This window comes from Oncorhynchus mykiss, chromosome 17 (genome assembly GCF_057628025.1).
Source record: "Oncorhynchus mykiss isolate SJ-2025 chromosome 17, ASM5762802v1, whole genome shotgun sequence".
NCBI classification, from domain to species: Eukaryota; Metazoa; Chordata; class Actinopteri; order Salmoniformes; family Salmonidae; genus Oncorhynchus; species Oncorhynchus mykiss.
The window spans coordinates 24,529,479-24,553,362 of NC_143038.1; the positions used below are offsets into that span (position 1 = coordinate 24,529,479).

A 23,884-nucleotide genomic window follows, 5' to 3' on the forward strand; every position below is an offset into this window, starting at 1 on the left:
CTCAAAAGGCGGGTGGACAAACAAAAACCAACAAATTCTGACAATCTCCAAGCATTGATTATGCAAGAATGGGCTGCCATCAGTGGCCCAGAAGTTAATTGACAGCATGCTAGTGCGGATTGCAGAGGTCTTGAAAAATAAGTGTCAACACTGCAAATATTAACTCTTTGCATCAACTTCATGTAATTGTCAATAAAAGCCTTTGACACTATGAAATGCTTGTAATTATACTCCAGTAGTCCATAGTAACATCTGACAAAAATATATAAATACACTGAGGCAGCAGACTTTGTGAAAATTCATATTTGTTTCATTCTCAAAACTTTTGGCCACGACTGTATTTCAAGGCCTATCTTCAAGCTCGGTGCCTCTTTGCTTGACATCATGGGAAGATCAACAGAAATCAGCCAAGACCTCTACAAGTCTGGTTCATCCTGTACAAACAATAGTACGCAAGTATAAACACCACGGGACCACACAGCCATCCTACCGCTCAGAAAGGAGAAGTGCTCTGTCTCCTATAGATGAACGTACTTTGGTGCGAAAAGCGCAAATCAATCCCAGAACAACAGCAAATTACCTTGTGAAGATGCTGGAGGAAACAGGTACAAAAGTATCTATATCCTCAATAAAGTGAGTCCTATATCGACATAACCTGAAACGCCGCTCAGCAAGGAAGAAGCCACTGCTCCAAATCCGCCATAAAAAAAGCCAGACTATGGTTTGCAACTGCACATGGGGACAAAGAGTGTACTTTTTGGAGAAATGTCCACTGGTCTGATGAAAAAAAATAGAACAGTTATGTTTGGAGGAAAAAGGGGGAGGCTTGCAAGCTGAAGAACACCATCCCAACCATGAAGCATAAGGGTGGCAGCATAATGTTGTGGGGGTGCTTTGCTGCAGGAGGGACTGGTGCACTTCACAAAATAGATGGCATCATGAGGCAGGAAAATTATGTGGATATATTGAAGCAACATCTCAAGACATCAGTTAAAGTTACAGCTTGGTCGCAAATGGGTCTTCCAAATGGACAATGACCCCAAGCAAGTTGTGGCAAAATGGCTTAAGGACAACAAAGTCAAGGTATTGAAGTGGCCATCACAAAGCCCTGACCTCAATCCTATAGAAAATGTGTGTGCGATCAAGGAGGCCTACAAACCTGACTCAGTTACACCAGCTCTGTCAGGAGGAATGGGCCAAAATTCACCCAACTTATTTTGGGATGCTTGTGGGAAGGCTACCCGAAACATTTGACCCAAGTTAAACAATTTAAAGGCAATGCTACCAAATACTAATTGAGTGTATGTAAACTTCTGATCCACTGGGAATGTGATGAAAGAAATAAAAGCTGAAATAAATCATTCTCTCTACTATTATTCTGACATTTCACATTCTTAAAATAAAGTGGTGATCCTAACTGACCTAAAACAGGGAATTTTTACTAGGATTAAATGTCAGGAATTGTGAAAAACTGAGTTTAAATCTATTTGGCTAAGTTATATGTAAACTTCCAACTGTACCACTAACTTCAATTGTACCACTAACTGATAAGAACATTCGCTTGATGGCAGAAATGTAAAGCTTCATGATGCTTGATGGGAAATAACATTTGACATAGGTTAATGTGTAAAGTCTGCATAAAAATTGTACAATTCCATATGCATTTCTATAACTTGTTTCACCCCAATAAAAAAGTGATAGGACTCACAGGAAGCTTGTAGGGAAGACCTCAATGTCATAGATAAAAGGAATTGCCTATAGTGGTGTGATACACACTGCACTGTACATTTTTCTGCATTCCCCTGAGAGGTAGCAGCATTGTGGGATGTTCCCCTCTTTGGTTTGAAGGAGATTGCAGAACTCATCAGTCTGTAAAAATGTCATCCTGTAAAGGTATTCCTTCAGCTTTTGTCAGTTTCTCCTTCTGAACCAAAGAAAACGAGAAGCTTGTAGGTATTACTGACTTTGAAAAGGTGTTCTGATTATCCTTGCAGGTAATCCATATAGACATTTTATTCACATAAAAATCCTTAAAGGGAGGTACACCCAAATTACAAACAAATGTATTCTGTTTGCTTTACCCTGTAAGCAGTCTATGGACAAGATATGACAGCAATCCATACTTTGGTCTTGTTTAGCAGGCCACTGTCTAGTGTCTCTAAATGCTGCATTTGTATGGATTGTTGTCATATGGTGATTTTGTAATTTGGGTGAACTATCCCTTCAAAGAAGAGAACACAGTAGTTCTTGAGTTGAGAGAGATGCTCTGTTGTCTTCTTTCAATTCTGGCCCATCTGATAGCACCTCAAAGGGACGATGAAAGAATCCCGTTTCTCCATTTCCAAAACATACATTAGTATAAATTCAACATAAATCATTTTAAAGGACACTGGGCTCATGGACAATTATTACAGGTATTTTTTTTTTACAATCCTAAGAATTCAGATAATCATCCGTGTGATATGGTCACAAATCGTAAGTTACTGTTGGCTCTACTTTTGCCTGTCATCTGAAAATGAGTAGATTTCTCGACAAAGTGGAGCTCCTTATTTGAACATTCTTAATTTCTATGATACAATTAATTTTTTCTCTATGTCAGAGCAATCTATTTTATTATTTTATTTTACCATTATTTTACCAGGTTGGTGTCATTGAGATTGACAATCTATTTTACAAGAGAGACCTGGCCAAAATAGCGGCACACAAAGTTGCAGACACATTTAAAATAGAAGCACTGCAATTTAAAAAAACAACAACATCAATTTACACATTGAGTAGCAAGATGGTTTGGGGAAGTATGGTGCAACTAGGGGTCAAAACATTGGGTGTAGTGAATTCGGGTGTAGTGAATTCCTTGTGTTTCTAGCTCCAACTGCAGTAATATCTAACAATACACACAATCTAAAGTAAAGGAATGAAATTTAGAATATGTAAAGATTAGGACGAGCAATGTCAGAGCGGCATAGACTAAGATACAGTAGGATAGAATACAGTATATACAGTGGGGCAAAAAAGTATTTAGTCAGCCACCAATTGTGAAAGTTCTCCCACTTAAAAAGATGAGAGAGGCCTGTAATTTTCATCATAGGTACACTTCAACTATGAAAGACAAAATGAGAAAAAAAAATCCAGAAAATCACATTGTAGGATTTTTAATGAATTTATTTGCAAATTGTGGTGGAAAATAAGTATTTGGCCAATAACAAAAGTTTATCTCAATACTTTGTTATATACTCTTTGTTGGCAATGACAGAGGTCAAACGTTTTCTGTAAGTCTTCACAAGGTTTTCACACACTGTTGCTGGTATTTTGGCCCATTCCTGCATGCAGATCTCCTCTAGAGCAGTGATGTTTTGGGGCTGTTGCTAGGCAACACGGACTTTCAACTCCCTTCAAAGATTTTCTATGGGGTTGAGATCTGGAGACTGGCTAGGCCACTCCAGCACATTGAAATGCTTCTTATGAAGCCACTCCTTCGTTGCCCGGTGGTGTGTTTGGGATCATTGTCATGCTGAAAGACCCAGCCACGTTTCATCTTCAATGCCCTTGCTGATGGAAGGAGGTTTTCACTCAAAATCTCACGATACATGGCCCTATTCATTTTTTCCTTTACACAGATCAGTCATCCTGGTTCCTTTGCAGAAAAACAGCCCCAAAGCATGATGTTTCCACCCCCATGCTTCACCGTAGGTATGGTGTTCTTTGGATGCAACTCAGCATTCTTTGTCCTCCAAACAAGACGAGTTGAGTTTACCAAAAAGTTATATTTTGGTTTCATCTGACCATATGACATTCTCCCAATCTTCTTCTGGATCATCCAAATGCTCTCTAGCAAACTTCAGACGGCCCTGGACATGTACTGGCTTAAGCAGGCGGACACGTCTGGCACTGCAGGATTTGAGTCCCTGGTGGAGTAGTGTGTTACTGATGGTCCCAGCTCTCTGCAGGTCATTCACTAGGTCCCCCCGTGTGGTTCTGGGATTTTTTTGCTCACCGTTCTTGTGATCATTTTGACCCCACGGGGTGAGATCTTGCGTGGAGCCCCAGATCGAGGGAGATTATCAGTGGTCTTGTATGTCTTCCATTTCCTAATAATTGCTCCAACTGTTGATTTCTTCAAACCAAGCTGCTTACCTATTGCAGATTCAGTCTTCCCAGCCTGGTGCAGGTCTACAATTTTGTTTCTGGTGTCCTTTGACAGCTCTTTGGTCTTGGCCATAGTGGAGTTTGGAGTGTGACTGTTTGAGGTTGTGGACAGGTGTCTTTTATACTGATAACAATTTCAAACAGGTGCCATTAATACAGGTAACGAGTGGAGGACAGAGGAGCCTCTTAAAACCTCTTCGATATAGGGGGCGCTATTTTAATTTTTGGATGAAAAACGTTCCCGTTTTAAACAAGATATTTTGTCACTAAAAGATGCTCGACTATGCATATAATTGACAGCTTTGGAAAGAAAACACTCTGATGTTTCCAAAACTGCAAAGATATTGTCTGTGAGTGCCACAGAACTGATGTTACAGGCGAAACCCAGATAAAAATCCAATCAGGAAGTGCCGCATTTTTTGAAACCGCCTCATGCCAATGACTCCTTATATGGCTGTGAATGAGCTACGAATGAGCTTATGTTCCCCAAGGTGTCTACAGCATTGTGACGTCTTTTTAGGCATTTCCCTTGAAGAATGGCTGTAAGGGACCATATATGGCATGTGGTCACATGATGTCTCCCGCAGAAAACCTTGCGTAAAATGCTGAGGTAGCCATTTTTCCAATCGCTTCTTATGAGAAACCAACTGATCCTAAACAACGTTTGTCGTGTTTCTGTCGATATTATGGAGCAAATTTTGAAAACAGTTTGGCGTTATAGTTTAAGTATTTTTCGGTCGATTTCTCAGCCAAGCAGGATGAACAAACGGGAGCTATTTCGCCTACAAAAATAATATTTTTGGAAAAAAGGAACATTTGCTATCTAACTGGGAGTCTCCTGAGTGAAAGCATCTGAAATTCTTCAAAGGTAAATTATTTAATTTGGTTGCTTTTCTTATTTTCGTGAAAATGTTGCCTGCTGCCAGCAGAGCCTAGCATAGCATTATGCCATGATAAACTTACACAAATGCTTATCTAGCGTTGGCTGTAACGCATATTTTGAAAATCTGAGATGACAGTGTTGTTAACAAAAGGCTAAGCTTGTGTTTGAATATATTTATTTCATTTAATTTGCGATTTTCATGAGTAGGAAAAGTTGCGTTATGGTAATGCGCTTGAGGCTATGATTACGCTCCCGGATATGGGATTGCTAGTCGCAAGAAGTTTTAAATAAGAAGTTACAGGTCTGGGAGAGCCAGAAATCTTGCTTGTTTGTAGGTGACCAAATACTTATTTTCCACCATAATTTGCAAATAAATTAATAAAAAATCCTATAATGTGATTTTCTGGATTTTTTTTCTCATTTTGTCTGTCATAGTTGAAGTGTACCTATGATGAAAATTACAGGCCTCTCTCATCTTTTTAAGTGGGAGAACTGTATATCTAACGAAGATTCGTTTTTTTGTCAAAAACAACAAACCAAGTGTTTCCAGCATACAGCGTTCAGCTGCGCACTCTGTATATGAGTATATGGTTAATGTGTGCACCCATGAGTGCTGTACAGCAACGCTGTACCCCATTATTATGGGGTACAGCGTGAAAACATATTTTTAGAAATGTATTTAAAATTAAATACAGAAATATCTAATTTACATAAGTATTCACACCCCTGAGTCAATACTTTGGGAGTCTTTCTGGGTAAGTCTCTAAGAGCTTTCCACACCTGGATTGTGCAACATTTGCCCATTATTTAAGCTATGTCTAATTAGTCGTTGATCATTACTAGATTTTCAAGTAGATTTAAGTCAAAACTTTAACTCGGCCACTCAGGAACATTCACTGTCTTCTTAGTTAGCAACTCCCGTGTAGATTTGGCCTTGTGTTTTAGGTTATTGTACTGCTGAAAGTTGAATTAATCTCAGTGTCTGGTGGAAAGCAGACTGAACCAGGTTTTCCTCTAACATTTTGCCTGTGCTTAGTTACATTTCTTTTTTTTATACTGAAAAAGTCCCCAGTCCTTAACAATTACAAGCATACCCATAACATGATGCAGCTACCACTATACTTGAAAATATGGAGAATGTTACTCATGAATGTGTTGTATTGGATTTGCCAACACACAAGACTTTGTATTTAGGACCAAAAGTTAATTGCTTTGCCACATTTTTTTCAGTATTACTTAAGTTCCTTGTTGCAAACAGTATACATGTATTCTGTACAAGCTTCCTTCTTTTCACTCTGTCAATTAGGTTAGAATTGTGGAATAACTACGAAGTTGATCCATCCTCAGTTTTCTCCTATCACAGCCATTAAAATCTGTAACTGTTTTAGTCACCATTGGCCTCTTGGTGAAATCCCTGAGCAGTTTCCTTTTTCTGGCAACTGAGTTGGGCAGGACGCCTGTATCTTTGTAGTGACTGGGTGTATTGATACACCATCCAAAGTGTAATTAATAACTTCACCATGCTTCTTTGTGAGGTATTGGAAAACCTCCCTGATCTTTGTGGTTGAATCTGTGTTTGAAATTCACTGCTTGACTGAGGGAAGTTACAGATAATTGTATGTGTGGGGTACGGAGACAAAAAAATAATGTTTAACACAACTGTGGCACACAGTGAGTCCATGCAACTTATTGTGACTCGTTGAGCAACATTTTACTCCTGAACTTAGTTAAGCTTGCCATAACAACATATTTGAATACTTATTGACTCAAGACAATAAGTATTCCATTCGTAAACTTTTCAAAAAAACATTTCCACTTTGACATTATGGAGTATTGTGTATAAGCCAGTGACAAAAACATGTAAATGTAAATGTAGGCTGTAACACAACAAACTTGTGGAAGGGGTGTGAATACTTTCTGAAGACACTGTACTTAAACAAGTATTGGAAATGCATTGTTTTGGTATTATGGTGTTGCAATGTGAACAAACACATTTCCACTAACTCTGGATTCAGCAATGTCAGGTTGCCCCTTTAGAGGTATGCAATACTGATAATATCAGTACTTCTGTAATAGGAGACTTCAGAAACATCTAAATGTCTCACTTCTGAAAATTTCATTAGATACAGTGCCTTGCGAAAGTATTCGGCCCCCTTGAACTTTGCGACCTTTTGCCACATTTCAGGCTTCAAACATAAAGATATAAAACTGTATTTTTTTGTGAAGAATCAACAACAAGTGGGACACAATCATGAAGTGGAACGACATTTATTGGATATTTCAAACTTTTTTAACAAATCAAAAACTGAAAAATTGGGCGTGCAAAATTATTCAGCCCCCTTAAGTTAATACTTTGTAGCGCCACCTTTTGCTGCGATTACAGCTGTAAGTCGCTTGGGGTATGTCTCTATCAGTTTTGCACATCGAGAGACTGAAATTTTTTCCCATTCCTCCTTGCAAAACAGCTCGAGCTCAGTGAGGTTGGATGGAGAGCATTTGTGAACAGCAGTTTTCAGTTCTTTCCACAGATTCTCGATTGGATTCAGGTCTGGACTTTGACTTGGCCATTCTAACACCTGGATATGTTTATTTTTGAACCATTCCATTGTAGATTTTGCTTTATGTTTTGGATCATTGTCTTGTTGGAAGACAAATCTCCGTCCCAGTCTCAGGTCTTTTGCAGACTCCATCAGGTTTTCTTCCAGAATGGTCCTGTATTTGGCTCCATCCATCTTCCCATCAATTTTAACCATCTTCCCTGTCCCTGCTGAAGAAAAGCAGGCCCAAACCATGATGCTGCCACCACCATGTTTGACAGTGGGGATGGTGTGTTGCTTTTACGCCAAACATAACGTTTTGCATTGTTGCCAAAAAGTTCAATTTTGGTTTCATCTGACCAGAGCACCTTCTTCCACGTTTGGTGTGTCTCCCAGGTGGCTTGTGGCAAACTTTAACCAATACTTTTTATGGATATCTTTAAGAAATGGCTTTCTTCTTGCCACTCTTCCATAAAGGCCAGATTTGTGCAATATACGACTGATTGTTGTCCTATGGACAGAGTCTCCCACCTCAGCTGTAGGTCTCTGCAGTTCATCCAGAGTGATCATGGGCCTCTTGGCTGCATCTCTGATCAGTCTTCTCCTTGTATGAGCTGAAAGTTTAGAGGGACGGCCAGGTCTTGGTAGATTTGCAGTGGTCTGATACTCCTTCCATGTCAATATTATCGCTTGCACAGTGCTCCTTGGGATGTTTAAAGCTTGGGAAATCTTTTTGTATCCAAATCCGGCTTTAAACTTCTTCACAACAGTATCTCGGACCTGCCTGGTGTGTTCCTTGTTCTTCATGATGCTCTCTGCGCTTTTAACGGACCTCTGAGACTATCACAGTGCAGGTGCATTTATACGGAGACTTGATTACACACAGGTGGATTGTATTTATCATCATTAGTCATTTAGGTCAACATTGGATCATTCAGAGATCCTCACTGAACTTCTGGAGAGAGTTTGCTGCACTGAAAGTGAAGGGGCTGAATAATTTTGCACGCCCAATTTTTCAGTTTTTGATTTGTTAAAAAAGTTTGAAATATCCAATAAATGTCGTTCCACTTCATGATTGTGTCCCACTTGTTGTTGATTCTTCACAAAAAAATACAGTTTTATATCTTTATGTTTGAAGCCTGAAATGTGGCAAAAGGTCGCAAAGTTCAAGGGGGCCGAATACTTTGGCAAGGCACTGTATGTGATCATTGCCATGTGCAGTATTTTTCCATGGAGCGACAAAAAGTAAATGTCATATATTGCAGAATAACTATGAAATGACCAATTTGTCGAGTTACCCCACCCTATAGTCCATTTTCTCTCTCATGTCTATAAATGCCACTGATTCATAAGAGCTGAGATCTAAAACGGGAAAATAAATCAGCCTTATCATCACACTCAGACAATCGAAACAGTGAGGATGTCATGAAGCTAGGCCATTTATATTATGGTACCCTCTCAAGTTACTGCCAGTCTGAGGTGAGTCTTTCCCCCCCAGTGGTGATTGTGCAGGTGGAGAGCATTATGAATTGTAAGGCAGATTATGACCCAGCCATTCACAATCCTTAAAGAATGGCGAAGTAAGTTTAGTTTTTTTCAAGCTGCCATCTTATCTTCTATTGTACCTCTACCTCAGAGGAGGCTGGTGGGGGGGAGCTATAGGAGGGCAGGCTCATTGTAATGGCTGGAATGGAATGAAGTCAAACGTGGTTTCCATATGTTCGATGAGTTACCGGTCCATTAATTCCATTCCAGCCATTATAATGAGCTCATCCTCCCATAGCCCCCCCCCCCCCCCCCCCCCAACAGCCTCCTCTGAGGTACAGCGCCAGTAGAAGATAAGATGGCCGCTTGAAAAAAACTAAACTTACTTCACCAGGTGGTGTCTCTTGTGATTCAGCCAAACGAGCCAAACGAGCTGTATCTAGCTACAAACCAAATGGAAAAAACACGCTGCCGTGAAGCGTTCATCCATGTATATGGGTAAGAGTCTAGCTACATTTTCAGATATTAAACGTTTCTAATTTTGTCAGAAAGTAATTTTCATTGCAATTTAAAGCGTACTGCTAGCTAACGTTAGCTTGCTGGCTCACTAGCTAATGTTATGTGTAGTAATATTATTCGTATCACAGAAATAATTTGCATTGCTGGTTATCGCCTAATGTTAGGTAGCTAGATAATATTGAACCTAGTAGGTAAGCTTTAGCTACCTACAGATTCATACCACAGCATTTCATGCGTAGTGGCTAGCTATGACAATCTGTTTGTACTGTAGCTATGGGTTGGGATTGTGGTTCATTGTTTAGCTAGCTAGCTAGCTACATGTCTAAACAAAAGACTACACTTGGCCAGATGATTACATGACCCATCAAGTTAGTAAATTGTGTCTGGGATTGATTACTGCCATCTATTGTATTTCATGAACATGTGTACAATAGTCTAGACAATAGTGACCCATCCACATACAGTAGCTAAATGTGACTGGGGGATGCATTTAGCATTTTTTTTCACATGACCCATCATTTTAGACACGTGTGTCTGGGTAAGCATCATCTAATAATTAGAAAATATAATCTGTTTAAAACACGCTATATCAAATCAAATCAAAGTGTATTTGTCACATGCCCAGGATACAGAAGGTGTAAACGGTAGAGTGAAATGGTTACTTGCATGTTTGCAGAGTAGCAATATCCAGATCAAAATGTGAAGAACAACATGACCTGAACCAAAGAGAGTAGGATATAGGCTAAGAACTAGATAAAGTGTATTTTTACCTGGAGTTAAAACTATTGTAGGCTACTACTTTCACCACTTTTGGTCTTGAAATCTTTGGTTGTTTACTACACTACCTTACTCACTCTGTTTAGCACATGGCTTCACATGTGAATCCTTAAAGAAATGGGTGGGGCTAAGGCTTAAGAGGTGGTGAACGATGCTGAGTAGGTGTAGACAAAGAAGACCTCTCCAGTAGGTGTGACAAAACATTCAAGGGCTATTTTCTCAAAATTGGGGTTACAAGTTTATCAACTTTCAAAGCAGAATTATTTTCCCATTGTTCCTCAACTGCAGTGTATGATATACCATTTTGTAGCGCTGAGTCTATACTTTTATCCAGTGTAAAAAACACTATTCCAAAAGACCGAATCGATGCGGTCAGCCACATATGTAATATTGTTGAGATTTGGGGTTACCAGGCTTTACCAACCAACAAAATGAAAGGAATTTATTTTGAAAAGATGAAATGATCAAATTTATAATGCGAACTTTGACAGATGCTGACCTACACTCCACAACAGTGGTGGGAAAAGTATGAAATTGTCATACTTGAGTAAAAGTAGTGAACACAGTCAGTAAAATTCTACTTGTGTAAAAGTCTACAAGTATTTGATTTAAATATACTTAAGTATCGAAAGTAAACGTATAAATCATTTAAAATTCCTTATATTAAGCAAAGCAAACGGCACCATTTTCTTGTTTTTACAGGAGCACACTCCAACTCTCAGACATTATTTACAAAAGATGCATTTGTGTTTAGTGAGTCCGCCAGGCCAGAGGCAGTAGGGATGACCACGTAATAGTAAAATAAATCACACTACTCCACAATCCAAACAGAAAACCTGTGATTGATTTGGCAGATCTTGTCTTACTACCAGGGAGAGTTTGAACTGCTAAAATGATCAGTTGAAACAGTCCGACAGGAAGTTATATTGTGAAGGTGTTAACCTTTCACTCCATGTCTCAATCTGTTGCTATGAATGTGTCCTTTGGGTGTGATATAGAGACTCTGCTCTGCTCCCCAGACAGCAATCAAGGCAACAGAAATCCTACCCCCTCCTCCTTCACCTTCTCCTCCACATCCTACCACCATTCAGGCCACTGAAGATTGACTTGGAGTCAGCGCTGTCGGAGTGTGATATGAAATAAGGGCTGTGACTTTGCTGTAAAACAACCAAGTTAAAAAATCAACGTAAAAAGACACCAAACAGCATGATGACCACCACATGCAAGAGTTGAAAAAGAATGCAGAATAAAATATATCACTCATGTTCCCACAGGAAAGGTGAAAGGGGTAGTTTATGATTTTCACTTGCTGAATGTCCTGATTTCAGTCAAAATAGAATATTCAAGAACCTTCACCAGGCTTCTCTCCCAGTTCTCATGAGAATCACTTTAGGCAGGGCAAAAAGTCACTCCCTGTGACCTCTCTCCCTTAGGACTGCAACAGCCGCAACATAAGATACAAGACAAACTATGCCAAAAATAAGGATTGTGTAGAAAATAAATAAAGGGCAACGAGGTGCAGTAGACGAAAAATGGTTTCACCAATGAGCTGCATGCTATGGTATATTTGCTGACTACAGTAGAACTGGATGACGTTGTGCACGTTCAAGCTTCAACAAGTTAAACGTTCTATATTCAGAAAATGTGAAAAATGACACATTTTACATTTAGTTGACTGATAAGCATATGCTAATTTGGCTTGCTCTCAAAAGTTTAGACGCATGTGAATGAATCGACACTTCGGAAAACAGTGAAAAGTGCATTTACTTATGTATGTTTCCTAACCTGGGCTGAAACGGGGAGAGACCATACATGGCATCTTTATCCCCAGCGTGGACAGAGCAGATTAGTGGAGCGGAGAGACGGGGTGTTCTAATAGACCTCCCTCAGCTCCCCCCTCCCCCCAACCCTCAGATAAGAGGGGGCAGAACTATTTCACTTTGGCCATTTCTGAAACTCGACCCACTGGAGTGGGATGTGAGGAAAGCATTTCTCTCTTTTTTTGGACATTGAAGATTGAGAGTCATTTGGAGCTGCTCCCTCACTTTTTGTTCTCTCTCTGTCTCTCTCCCCCTCCCTCTCTCTTTCTCTGTGGCTATTTAGGGGTCAATGTTTGTGTCTGTTCACTTACGTAGCACTGGGGCCAGGGAAAGTTTAGAGGAAACAGGGACCTGCGGGGAGAAAATCAGGACTTTATCAAGAATAATAAGAACCAAAGCACAGACAAAATACATCTAAATTAAGAAGAAGAGAACACAAGGGCTTCCTCTCCTTTTTCTGCTTGGAACCATGTGCATCCATACCTCAAGTGAGTGAGTGAAGTGGGGGGGAGGGGGCACTTTTATCACAACACCTCGGCACAGGTGCTACTACCTGGGCATTAAGGTGTGGGGAGCACCATGAGGAAAATCCTGTTGGGTTGGGGGCTGATGCTGACGGCTGGGGTAATGGGGGCTAGCGTAGTGGGTGCTAGTGGAGGAGGTGGTAGAGGGCAGAGGCGCAGAGGAGAAAAGCGCAGGGGGCTCCATCGTGTCCAGCACGGCCACTGCAGCTACACCTTCATCCTACCAGAGATGGAGCGCTGTCAGGCCAGCCCGGTCCAATACGGCAGCACCAACATGGTTCAAAGGGACAAACCACCCCCTGCAGAGAGTGACTGGTCTGCACAGAAATTGCAGCACCTGGAGACGGCCATGGAGAACAACACGCAGTGGCTGCAGAAGGTAAGAGCTGATACCTGTACTTTTTATTTTTCCTTTATTTAACTAGGCAAGTCCGTTAAGAACAAATTCTTATTTACAATGACGGCCTACCCCAGCCAACACTGGGCCAATTGTGCACTGAGATGCAGTGCCTTAGACCGCTGGGCCAATCGGGAGCCAAATATATGGTTCTGATATTGTGGGTTTAGAAAGAGGACCAACAGCAAAGCAAAGAGCAGTGGTCCTCAGTGAGCAATGGTGAATGTAGACCACACGCAAGTTTCCCTTGTTTAGTTCTTACTTAACTGATCGCATAAAACATTAGCTTCTAACTGGTGTTTTGGCAGTGGTGGAACCAATGGCAAATTGAGCAAATCGAAGTACTTTCTTCCCAGGCGTAATGCAAGACATTATCGCTGGGATATGAAGTAACAACAGGGCTTAGCCTATGTAGAAAGGGTTCAAAAAAATATGAAGTGTATGTTAAGCCTGTGTTAAAATATGTTTAAAATTATTAAAAGACAAAAAAGTGATTGTGATTGTGTTGAATTGTGTTTGGGAAATAAATATAGACATGGTTTTTACAAAGGTAGTGGTAATATTTCACTTAATACAGAAATGTGTAGGCGGCTTAACTTAACCTGTCCCTTGGCTCAACTTAAGTTGAGCCAAGAGACCACTTTTGTTGTACAAGCTATGTTTTCAAAACTGTAATGTTTACATGAATTGTGATTATGTTCAGGTATACACAACATCCTGAAATATACAGTGCATTCTAAAGGATGGCGTTCAGGCCATACTCCATTTTAGAATAGGTCTGTACCGTAACAAAATGTGAAAAATGTCAGGGGGTCTGAATACTTATTATATTTCCCTTGATGCTTAACGTAAAAGAGGCTCAACTTACCCCACTCTCCCCTACGGTCTACATTCATCATCATTACAATGCTGCACAAGAGTAACAACGGTAATCAAGCCTGAACAATGTGCACATTTTTTGTTACGGTGTTGTTTTTGAAAATCTCAGGAGAATTACTTTAATGAACCAAATGAACGTTTCATTATTTCCACTATAATTGGCCCTATAAGTAAATTCTAACTGTGCTCAACCAATAGGAAACCGAAATGGGAATTAATTGCTTTGAAATACCTCAGTTCTAATCTATATTCTGGAGCGTGAACACCAGTTCATATTGATTTATTGGGATTATGCTTATGGAGATTCAAAGAACAAATTATGAAAAGAAGAATAAAGTGTGTGTGTGTGTGTGTGTGTGTGTGTGTGTGTGTGTGTGTGTGTGTGTGTGTGTGTGTGTGCGCAAATCGACTGTGTGCGTTGTACCTCCCACTTCGATAAAAACATGCAAAGGGTCAAGTAAAAGAGCTCAAGACTGCCTCACCTCAACAGGAGAGAGGAGGATGACCCTTGACCTTCTGGGTTTACAGAGGTCAGTTTACCATATCAAATCACTGCAGAAAATGTAGGTATTTTACCAAACCTTCAACAACAAAAAAATTTACAGTTGCATTTGACTTTTTCCTACTGAATATTCTAACTCTCTGAATACATCAGTGTTTGTGGAGAATAATATTCAATTGACATGTTTCCTTGTAAACACCAGTAAGTGAGGCAGTTAACAGCAGGTTGTTTAGCTTGCTGCCAAATGACTGACATCAAATGAGGCTCGCATTCAGCCTGGTATGGACAGAGTGGAGTCACCCTTTGATGTGGCAGAGTGCTCTTTCCCTGATAGCCAGCACCAATCACTGGCTACAGAAAGTGTAGATCGGCTCCAAAGAATGGGTAGAGAGAGAATGGAGAAGGCAGAAGCCATTTGAACTTTCAGCTTTTTTTTTATGGCTGTGGTCCAAAGGCTTCTCTGGAAAAGAGCTCTGCCACCATCAAAGACACAGGGATCAGTGATTGTATGTCCTATTTGAAAGAGCTTGAGAAATGGTCTGGCCCCAGGTTGTACTGAGTGAAAATTCTGCCACTTGCCAAGGGGGGGGGGGGGGGGGGATCACATTTGGGATGCGCAGGCCTCACAGTTAGAAAATAAATACAAATATTTAACTAGGCAAGTCAGTTAAGAACTCATTCTTCTTTACAATGACGGCCTACCCCGGCCAAACCCGAACGACACTGGGCCAATTGTGCACGGCCCTACAGACGGTTGTGATACAGCCTGGATTCGAACCATCTAGCACTGAGATGCAGTGCCGTTGCGCCACTCGGGATGCCCACCACTTCATATGATTAGGGCTTTCTAGTGACATACTGTAGTGGAACCATAAACTTTCAATATGAACATGGATATGCTTGCTACTTTGCACCTGCTGATTTCTCTGTGCTTCATTATAAATTATAATGCTCTTTAGTGTTGGGCCAGTAACCGAAAGGTTGCTAGATCGAATCCCCGAGCTGAAAATGTACAAATCTGTTGTTCTGCCCCTGAACAAGGCAGTTAACCCACTGTTCCTAGGCCGGCATTGTAAATAAGAATTTATTCTTAACTGACTTGCCTAGTTACTAAAGGTTACATTTTTTTTATGGGACCACACACCATGCTATTTTAGACATTCCCTAATGTTTTCACAAAACAAGACAGTCCTTAATTAACCAGTTGAGCTGACAGTCCTGTTTCGCAATGGCTTTAGTCATCAATCTAGCAAGAGGGCAATATTTCATGAATGTAGTAGTGCCCCCCTCACTAGAAAAATATGACCTTTGGCATTCACCTGGAATTGTTTATTCACACAAATATTCAGACCCCTCGAATTTTTCAACATTTTGTTACGTTGCAGCCTTGTTCTAAAATGTATTGAAATCTTTTTTTCCCTCATCAATCTACACACAATATCCCATAAAATAGATTTTAGTATTTGTTAGCAAATTTATTAAAAATACAAACCTGAAATATCAAGCTTGGCACAACTGTATTTGAGGAGTTACTCCCATCCTTCTCTGTAGATGGGGAGTGTCGCTGCAGAGCTATTTTCAGGTCTCTCCAGAGATTTTAGATCAGGTTCAAGTTTGGGCTCTGGCTGGGCCACTCAAGGATATTCAGAGACTTGTCCTTGAGTGGCCCGAAGCCACTCTTGCGCTGTCTTGGCTGTGTGCTTAGTGTCGTTGTCCTGTCTGAGGTAATGAGCGTTCTGGACACAGGTGAACACAGGTGGACCCAATCAAGTTGTAGAAACATCTCAAGGATGATCAATTGAAACAGGATTCACCTGAGCTCAATTTTGAGCCTCATAGCAAAGGGTCTGAATACTTATGTAAATAAGCTATTTCTGTATTTAAACTTTTATACGTTTGAAAAAATGGCTAAAACCCTGTTTTCACTTTGTTATTATGGGGTATTTTGTGTAAATTGATGAGGGGAAAAATTAGATTTAATCCATTTTAGAGTAACGTTGTAACGTAACAAAATGTGGAAAAAGTGAAGGGGTCTGAATACTTTCTGAATGCACTGTAACCAGTTATCTGGTTTAGGAACATCCACTCAAAATATTACACCTTTACTATTTACCAAACATATCATGACATTAGTGAAAGTCAAAATTTGTTAAATTAATGAATGTCTAAATCAACATTTGGGCCATTTAAATAGTGTGCATCCCTCCTACAGACAATGGTAGAAGGGATATGTAAAGGTCTAGATTTAGTTGTTCTGAGCATGTTCAATGTGTCTACCTCCAACATAATACAAATGTTTGACTTCCACACAAAATTACTTCTTTATTTATTTTAGGTTTAAGGAAGTGTGTAGTTGCATTCTTTATCTTAGAGCTCTGAAAGTTATGTATTGAGATCCGCCTGCTCGAGACAAATTCAGCAATTGCTTTGCCATGTCTGTGCCACGAAGCAGTCGAGCTGGATAAATGTTTTTCTAAGGACCGCCCCTTTGACGTAAAGTTGCAGTGAAGTGATAGAAATGGATGGAGTGATGCAGCCAACCTTCAGAGGGAGGCAAAAACAAGTTAATTCGACATAGGACATTTACATGGTCCTAGGAAAGTATGGATTGCTGTCTTCTGACTTATAACATTGTGGGAAATCAATCGAAAAAGTAATGTAAACATATACACTACCAGTTAAAAGTTTGGACACACCTACTCCTTCAATGGTTTTTCTTTATTTGTACTATTTTCTACATTGTAGAATAATAGTGAAGACATCCAAATTATGAAATAACACATATGGACACGTTTGTTAAACAAATCAAAATATATGTTATATTTGAGACTCTTCAAAGTAGCCACCCGTTGCCTTGATTACACTTTTCCAAAGGTTTTGAAGGAGTTCCCACATATGCTGAGCACTTGTTGGCTGCTTTTTCTTGACTCTGCGGTCCAATTCTTCCCAAACCATCTCAAATGTGTTGAGGTTGGGTGCTTGTGGAGGCCAGGTCATCTGATGCACCACTCCATCACTCTCCATCTTGGTCAAATAGCCCTTATACAGCCTGGATGTGTGTTGGGTCATTGTCCTGTTGAAAAACAAATTATATTCTCACTAAGCGCAAACCAGATGGGATGGCGTATCGCTGCAGAATACTGTGGTAGCCATGCTGGTTAAGTGTGCCTTGAAATCTAAATAAATCACAGACAGTGTCACCAGCAAAGATGCCCCCACACCATCGTATCTCCTCCTCCATGCTTCACGGTGGGAACCACACATTCGAGATTATCCATGTACCTGCTCTATGTCTCACAAAGACACATCGCATATTTGGATTCATCAGACCAACGAACAGATTTCCATCGGTCTAATGTCCATTGCTCGTGTTTCTTGGCCCAAGCAAGTATCTTCTTCTTATTGGTGTCCTTTAGTAGTGCTTTCTTTGCAGCAATTCGACCATTAAGGCCTGATTCATACAGTCTCCTCTAAACAGTTGATGTTGAGATGTGTCTGCTACTTATACTCTGTGAAGCATTTATTTGGGCTGCAATCTGCAGTAAACTCTAATGAACTTATCCTCTGCAGTAGAGGTAACTCTGGGTCTTCCTTTCCTGTGGCGGTCCTCATGAGAGCCAGTTTCATCATAGCGCTTGATGGTTTTTGCGACTGCACAAATTTTCCACATTGACTGACCTACATGTCTTAAAATAATGATGGACTGTCGATTCTCTTTGCCTATTTGAGCTGTTCTTGCCATAATATGGACTTGGTCTTTTACCAAATAGGGCTATCTTCTGTATACCACCCCTACCTTGTCACAATACTTATAATTGGCTCAAACATATTAAGAAGGAAGGAAATTCCACAAATTAACTTAAATGCATTCCAGGTGACTACCTCATGAAGCTGGTTGAGAGAATGCCAAGAGTGTGCAAAGCTGTCATCAAGGCAAAGGGTGGCTACTTTGAAGAATCTAAAATCTATTTTGATTTGCTTAAAGCTTTTTTGGTTACTACATGATTCCATGTGTGTTATTTCATAGATTTAATGTCTTCACTATTATTCTACAATTTAGAAAATAGTACAAATAAAGAAAAACCCTTGAATGAGGAGGTGTGTCCAAACTTTTGACTGGTACTGTACGTATTTTTTTAAGTAAATATAGTGCCCAATTGCAGGTACTGACAGCTTAAAGTTAATTTATTTTCACAAATCTTATGGGTTTGGAGTTTGTTGGCAAACCCTAGAGTCTGAACGATCTCGCTCTCTTTCCATCTGGCCTTTGGATAAGAGCACCCACAAACTTTGAAGCAGATGAAATCTAGAAACCAACTAGAAACCAAAGTTGTAAAGTATATAATTACTACTACAGAAGAATCAAGTGCTTAGATAATCAGTGTGCTGAACCAGAAGATAATTGGGAGTCTTTTCCCTTGATGTTGTGAACGAAGAATCATGGTGAGTTAGCTAGCTGAGTTCTATGCCTGTCTTGATGAATAACTAAGGTGTACATAATATTTAGGATCTAAAACCAGTAAGGATATTTACATAAGCATGAATGCTTTTGATATTGATGATCATTTCGCATTTTACAGAGGCTCATCATCTGCAGCTTCTACAATCCTCATCATCACCTTATCTCTAGAGGGACATTTGCCTGGTACATCGTGGTAGGAACTGAACTGAATTGAGAAAATTGAGTGCACTCACATTTCATATTCATTGGGTACTCAGTTTATTATTTTGTATGATCGTTTTGGACAAAACTGTAATTGTTGTGAATGAATGGTCGTTGCGGCTGTGATACTTTGTGGTGCATTGAACTTTGAACATAAGAAAACAGCAAAAACAAACTATTTCAATAATTGATCAACTTCAACTTCAAACGTATATCACTGAATCCTTGTAGTGTTCTTCCTTCACAGATGATCTGTTTGAGGATACCTTGCCAACGTCCCAGTGCCGTCATTCGTTATAGTGTACTTCAAACAGATTCTACCAATCTCTATCTGACAGCTATAATAATACTTAATAGCAATGATTCTTTGAATACGCAGAGTTTCTCCTCCTATAATACTGCATTAACTAGTCCCTGAAGCATCTGAAGCATCTGGTTTCATTTCCCTGCAGGGAGTGAATTGGAGTGATTATTAAAAAGGGGAGGAAATGTTGGGAATAGTTTGAGAATGTTTTCACTGCAGGCTGTGAAGGGCATGGAGAGGGGAGTGCGTTTTGCAGTGTCTTTAACGACCTCGTAAAGGCCTTTGTCACGGGACTCCCCTCTAACGCCAGATCTCAGATCAGCCTCCGCTGATTACCAGCTTATCAATCGGAAGGATCTGACTTCTGCAGAAACGCATCAAAAGCTCTTACAGCTTTAATTTGCCACATGTTTGATGACGAGAATCCTTTGTTCAAAGCCTCATACAAAGTGCCATGCCTTCGACAATATGTGGAGTTCATTCTGGGAAAAGAATGAAGTCCTAGAGGGATTCTGCTGTAGTTGGTGTCATTTGAACAGTTTGAGAGGCTGAAAGATCCTACAGTAACGTCTCCATAATGGAAATTCAATCCCGGAGTAAAAGTTAAGAAGCTTGCTTTCCATGTGGCATTGTCAGACAACATTAAAGAAAGAGTGCGCAGATGGTGAAATGCATATGATATGTAACAGTACGCCAACATTGTACAGCATTTGACTTTAAAAGTCTGCCCTTGCGGTTTGTTTGAATCCTAGCCAGTGTGTGCCAACGTCACAGTCATAACCAGACGTTGGCTGAATTTCGACAGGAAGCCTAATTCTGATATTTTTTTCCTCTAATTGGTCTTTTGGCCAATCAGATCAGCTCGGAGAAAGATCTGATGTGGAAAGATCAATGTGATTGGTCAAAAGACCAATTAGTGTAAAAAACATCAGAATTGGGCTGCCTGTTGCAGCCTGTTTGTGTACATTGGGTTGGCTCAGATCAGTGGAGGCCTCCGTGTGCTAAATAAACATTTTCTCCCATGATTATCATTCTTGAGGAAGTGTCTCAGAAATCTCCAAGACTGCGATGGTCGAGGGGGGCTGCACTCCCAGAGTTGTCGCCTGCAACGACATCAGTCAACATTGGAGTGGAAGGAACCATCCCCACTATCGGTCTCCCAGACAGTGATAAGGACGTCTCTTAACTCCCTCGTAAATCGTTGGCTTGTGTATTGCTTCTGTCTCCGTTCCAACTGGATTATGTTGGAACTATGACCGACAGAGCCAGGCTGGAGCTTCTATGGCTGCCTCTAAAGTCAGATAGATGTTAATGCATATGTGACTGTATCAATGAAAGTACTGTAAAATGGCGATACGATACTGTCTGTAACATCTGATATTCATTGCTCAAAACTAAGCTGTATCTTCTGTTTCTTGTGTACGCTGGCAAGAATGAGGGTTTATCCATGCTGCCTGGCCTTGCCTTGTGTCTTTCTGCTTTGTAAAGTCCTTTAGCTTCTAAACAATGCTAAAAAAGCCAAATACATTAGCAAACCCCTGTGTACACACACTGGTTCACTAATCAACCAACAGATTTCCCATTGTACGAAAATACTTACAAGATTAATTTGTCAGTTGGCCTTTCCTATAAGAAAGGTTATTGAAGGAAGCAGTTGGCAGAAACAAAAACATATTCAGGACAAAAAAAACATCACTTTCCCATTATTTCCTTGACAGCAACGTCGAGGACTTGGAAGCAGACAGGGCCTGACATAGCTTTACCAGAATCTGATCTGAAATCAGATGTATTAGCTCTTAATCAAGCACGTAATCTGGAGTCTATGCCTATATTGCCTGGAGATCACATGTAAATGATGTAAGGCAAGAGGCACAGTAAGCAGGCTGGGTACCATAAGGACGGCTTGGAACAGAGCTCAAGGTAAACCTGTCAGTATGTTTGATGCCAGCTCCCTACACAGACACAAACTTGGTTTGTTGCTCGGATTTAAAAGTTAGACTTTGGTCAGTGTGTAGTTTACCTGCTATTACTTATTCCCTTTTAGAGGAGCTGAGGTTGGTAGACACAAACTGTGTTTGCTGCTTGGATTTAAAAGTTAGACGCTGCTCAGAGTATAGTTTTCACTGGTATTCCTTATTGCATGTTTGAGGGTGCCAAGTGACACCCACTCCAAGTGACTCTGACACCAACTCCAAGTGACTCTGACACGACTTCCAAGGATGTGTGACGTACATGTGGGGGTTGGTAGCCCAAAGGCAGACAGTGTTGGCTGTAAATATACCTGTGTCATGTTAATAGGTGCCATGCTAATGGATCTGACACCATGGTTGCATCCCAAATGGGACGCTGTTCTTTAATAGTGCACTACTTTTGATCAGAGCCCATCTAAGTGAACTATGTAGGGAATAGGGTGCCATTTGGGACGCATCCCGTGGCTCAGAATAAAATTAGTGAGGATTCAACTCCCAGTAAAACGGTGCGTCTGCCAAACAGTGAGGGTCTGGCATCCAATCAGACTTTGACAACGATACTAATATTTAATCATTCATCAGAGTAATGCAAACGCACTTGCTCTTGGATAGATTCTCGTTTCGTTTCATGAAGACAATCTATCAACCACTGCTTTGCCAGGTACAATAAATACAGATGTTATTATGTTAGTGTCATTTTTTTAAATGTTACATTATGATCCATTGTTGGTGAATGACCATCAGCAAGCCTATTTCCTACTGGAAACTCCTACACTAGGAGGTTCTGGCCAAAGGGAACAACTCTAGTTGTTTTCTGTTAATGAATTTCTCCAGTGTGTCCCTGCATGTGATATTTATGGATGGTGTACTGCAGTACTGTTTGTTCTCTACAAAGTCCAGGGCAATTTTGATTTTGAGAATGCGTTGTAGGAGAAATTTCTGAATTCCAAATTACTCTGTTGAGAGTTTAAACTGCACATTACTGTGATATTGTGAAGCATTAGATGGATTCAAATAGCTGTTTTTACAAGACATGAAACTGTGGTTGAAGAAAAGTAAAGAACACATGAACTGAACACCATCATTTGGCCATTACTGTAGCAAAACATTCTTCCGGGGCTTTTAATAACAAATATGTGCAGAGTTTCTTTCCAAAATGCTATAAACTAAGTGGCCAGTTAATTAGGTACACCACCCCAATCACAAAAAATGGTTAGCTCCTACAGACATTGAGTCATGTGGCCACGTGAGGCATCGAGGCATTCAGTTACTGTTCGTTTGAACGTTTAGAATGGACAAAAATGAGTGACCTAATCGACTTTGATCATCGGTGCCAGGCGCACCGGTTCCAGTATCTCTGAAATGGTTGGCCTCCTGGGCTTTTCACACACAATAGTGTCTGGGGTTTACAGAGAATGGTGCGACAAACAAAAAAACTTCCTGTCAGCGGCAGTCCTGTGGACAAAAACAGCTTGTGATGAGCGGTCGAAGGAGAATGGCAAGAATTGTGCAAGCTAACAGGCGGCTCAAAACAGTGGAGTGCAGAACGGCATGTCGGAACACACAACTCCCCGGTCCTTGTCACGTATTCGCTATTGCAGCAGACGTCCCACTTCTATCAGCTAAAAACAAGAAGAAGCGGCTCCAGTGGGCACGCGATCAACAACACTGGACAATTGAGTGGAAAAAAATAGCCTGGTCCGACGAATCCTGATTCCGTATGTGTCATGCTGATGGCAGAGTCAGGATTTGCCGCCCCATGCTGTCTGGTGTCAATGGTACAGACTGGTGGCGGTGGTGTAAGGGTGTGGGGAATGTTTTCCTGGCACACGTTAGGTCCCTTGATACCAATTGAGCAATAGTTCCATTCCCAGGAGAATTCAGGTTGTTCTGGAGGCAAAGGGGCGTCCGAAATGATACTAGATGAGAGTACCTAATAAACTGTACACGGAGTGTATATCCATTTTCAGAAATAGCTTTTGTTGTTAAAATAACTAATGAAAAAGGTTGGTTTGTTTTTTCACCATCTAATTATGGCATGGGCTTGTTCAATGACAGACATGTACTTGTTTGAATCTATCACTTGGTGGTTTTATTTTTAGATAGACTAATGTTGTTTCTTTGGCAAAACCCTTATATATCTGCCTCGATCTCAGAGAAATAAGTAGTACTGCTAGGTTTTACACAGTCAAATGTAAAAAATTAAATAAATAAAAAAACTATATATTTGTGACATCAATATAAAACATTTGTCAAAACAGTAATATGAGATTTGCACATAAAACATTTACATTTGCCATTTTAGTCATTTAGCAGACGCTCTTATCAAGGGCGACTTACAGTTACAGTGCATTTATCTTAAGATAGCTAGATGAGACTGCCACAGAGTCAAATAAACAAGTTACATCAGTAAGGATCATAGCTTTCAAATGGATTCACCTGATCAGTCTATGTCATGGAAAATGCAGGTGTTCTTAA

The 23,884-nt window shown here is 40.3% G+C and overlaps 1 protein-coding gene across 1 annotated transcript in view; it reads left to right on the top strand.

The window, feature by feature from the left end:
* Positions 1–12,284: 12,284 nt before the first annotated feature.
* angpt4 (angiopoietin 4) overlaps positions 12,285–23,884 on the top strand; it is a 50,394-nt gene continuing 38,794 nt past the window's right edge. Inside the window, exon 1 of the mRNA XM_021568371.3 lies at positions 12,285–13,070. Coding sequence (XP_021424046.1) covers positions 12,747–13,070 — 324 coding nt within the window. The 5' untranslated portion in view covers positions 12,285–12,746. The remainder of the gene's footprint in view (positions 13,071–23,884) is intronic.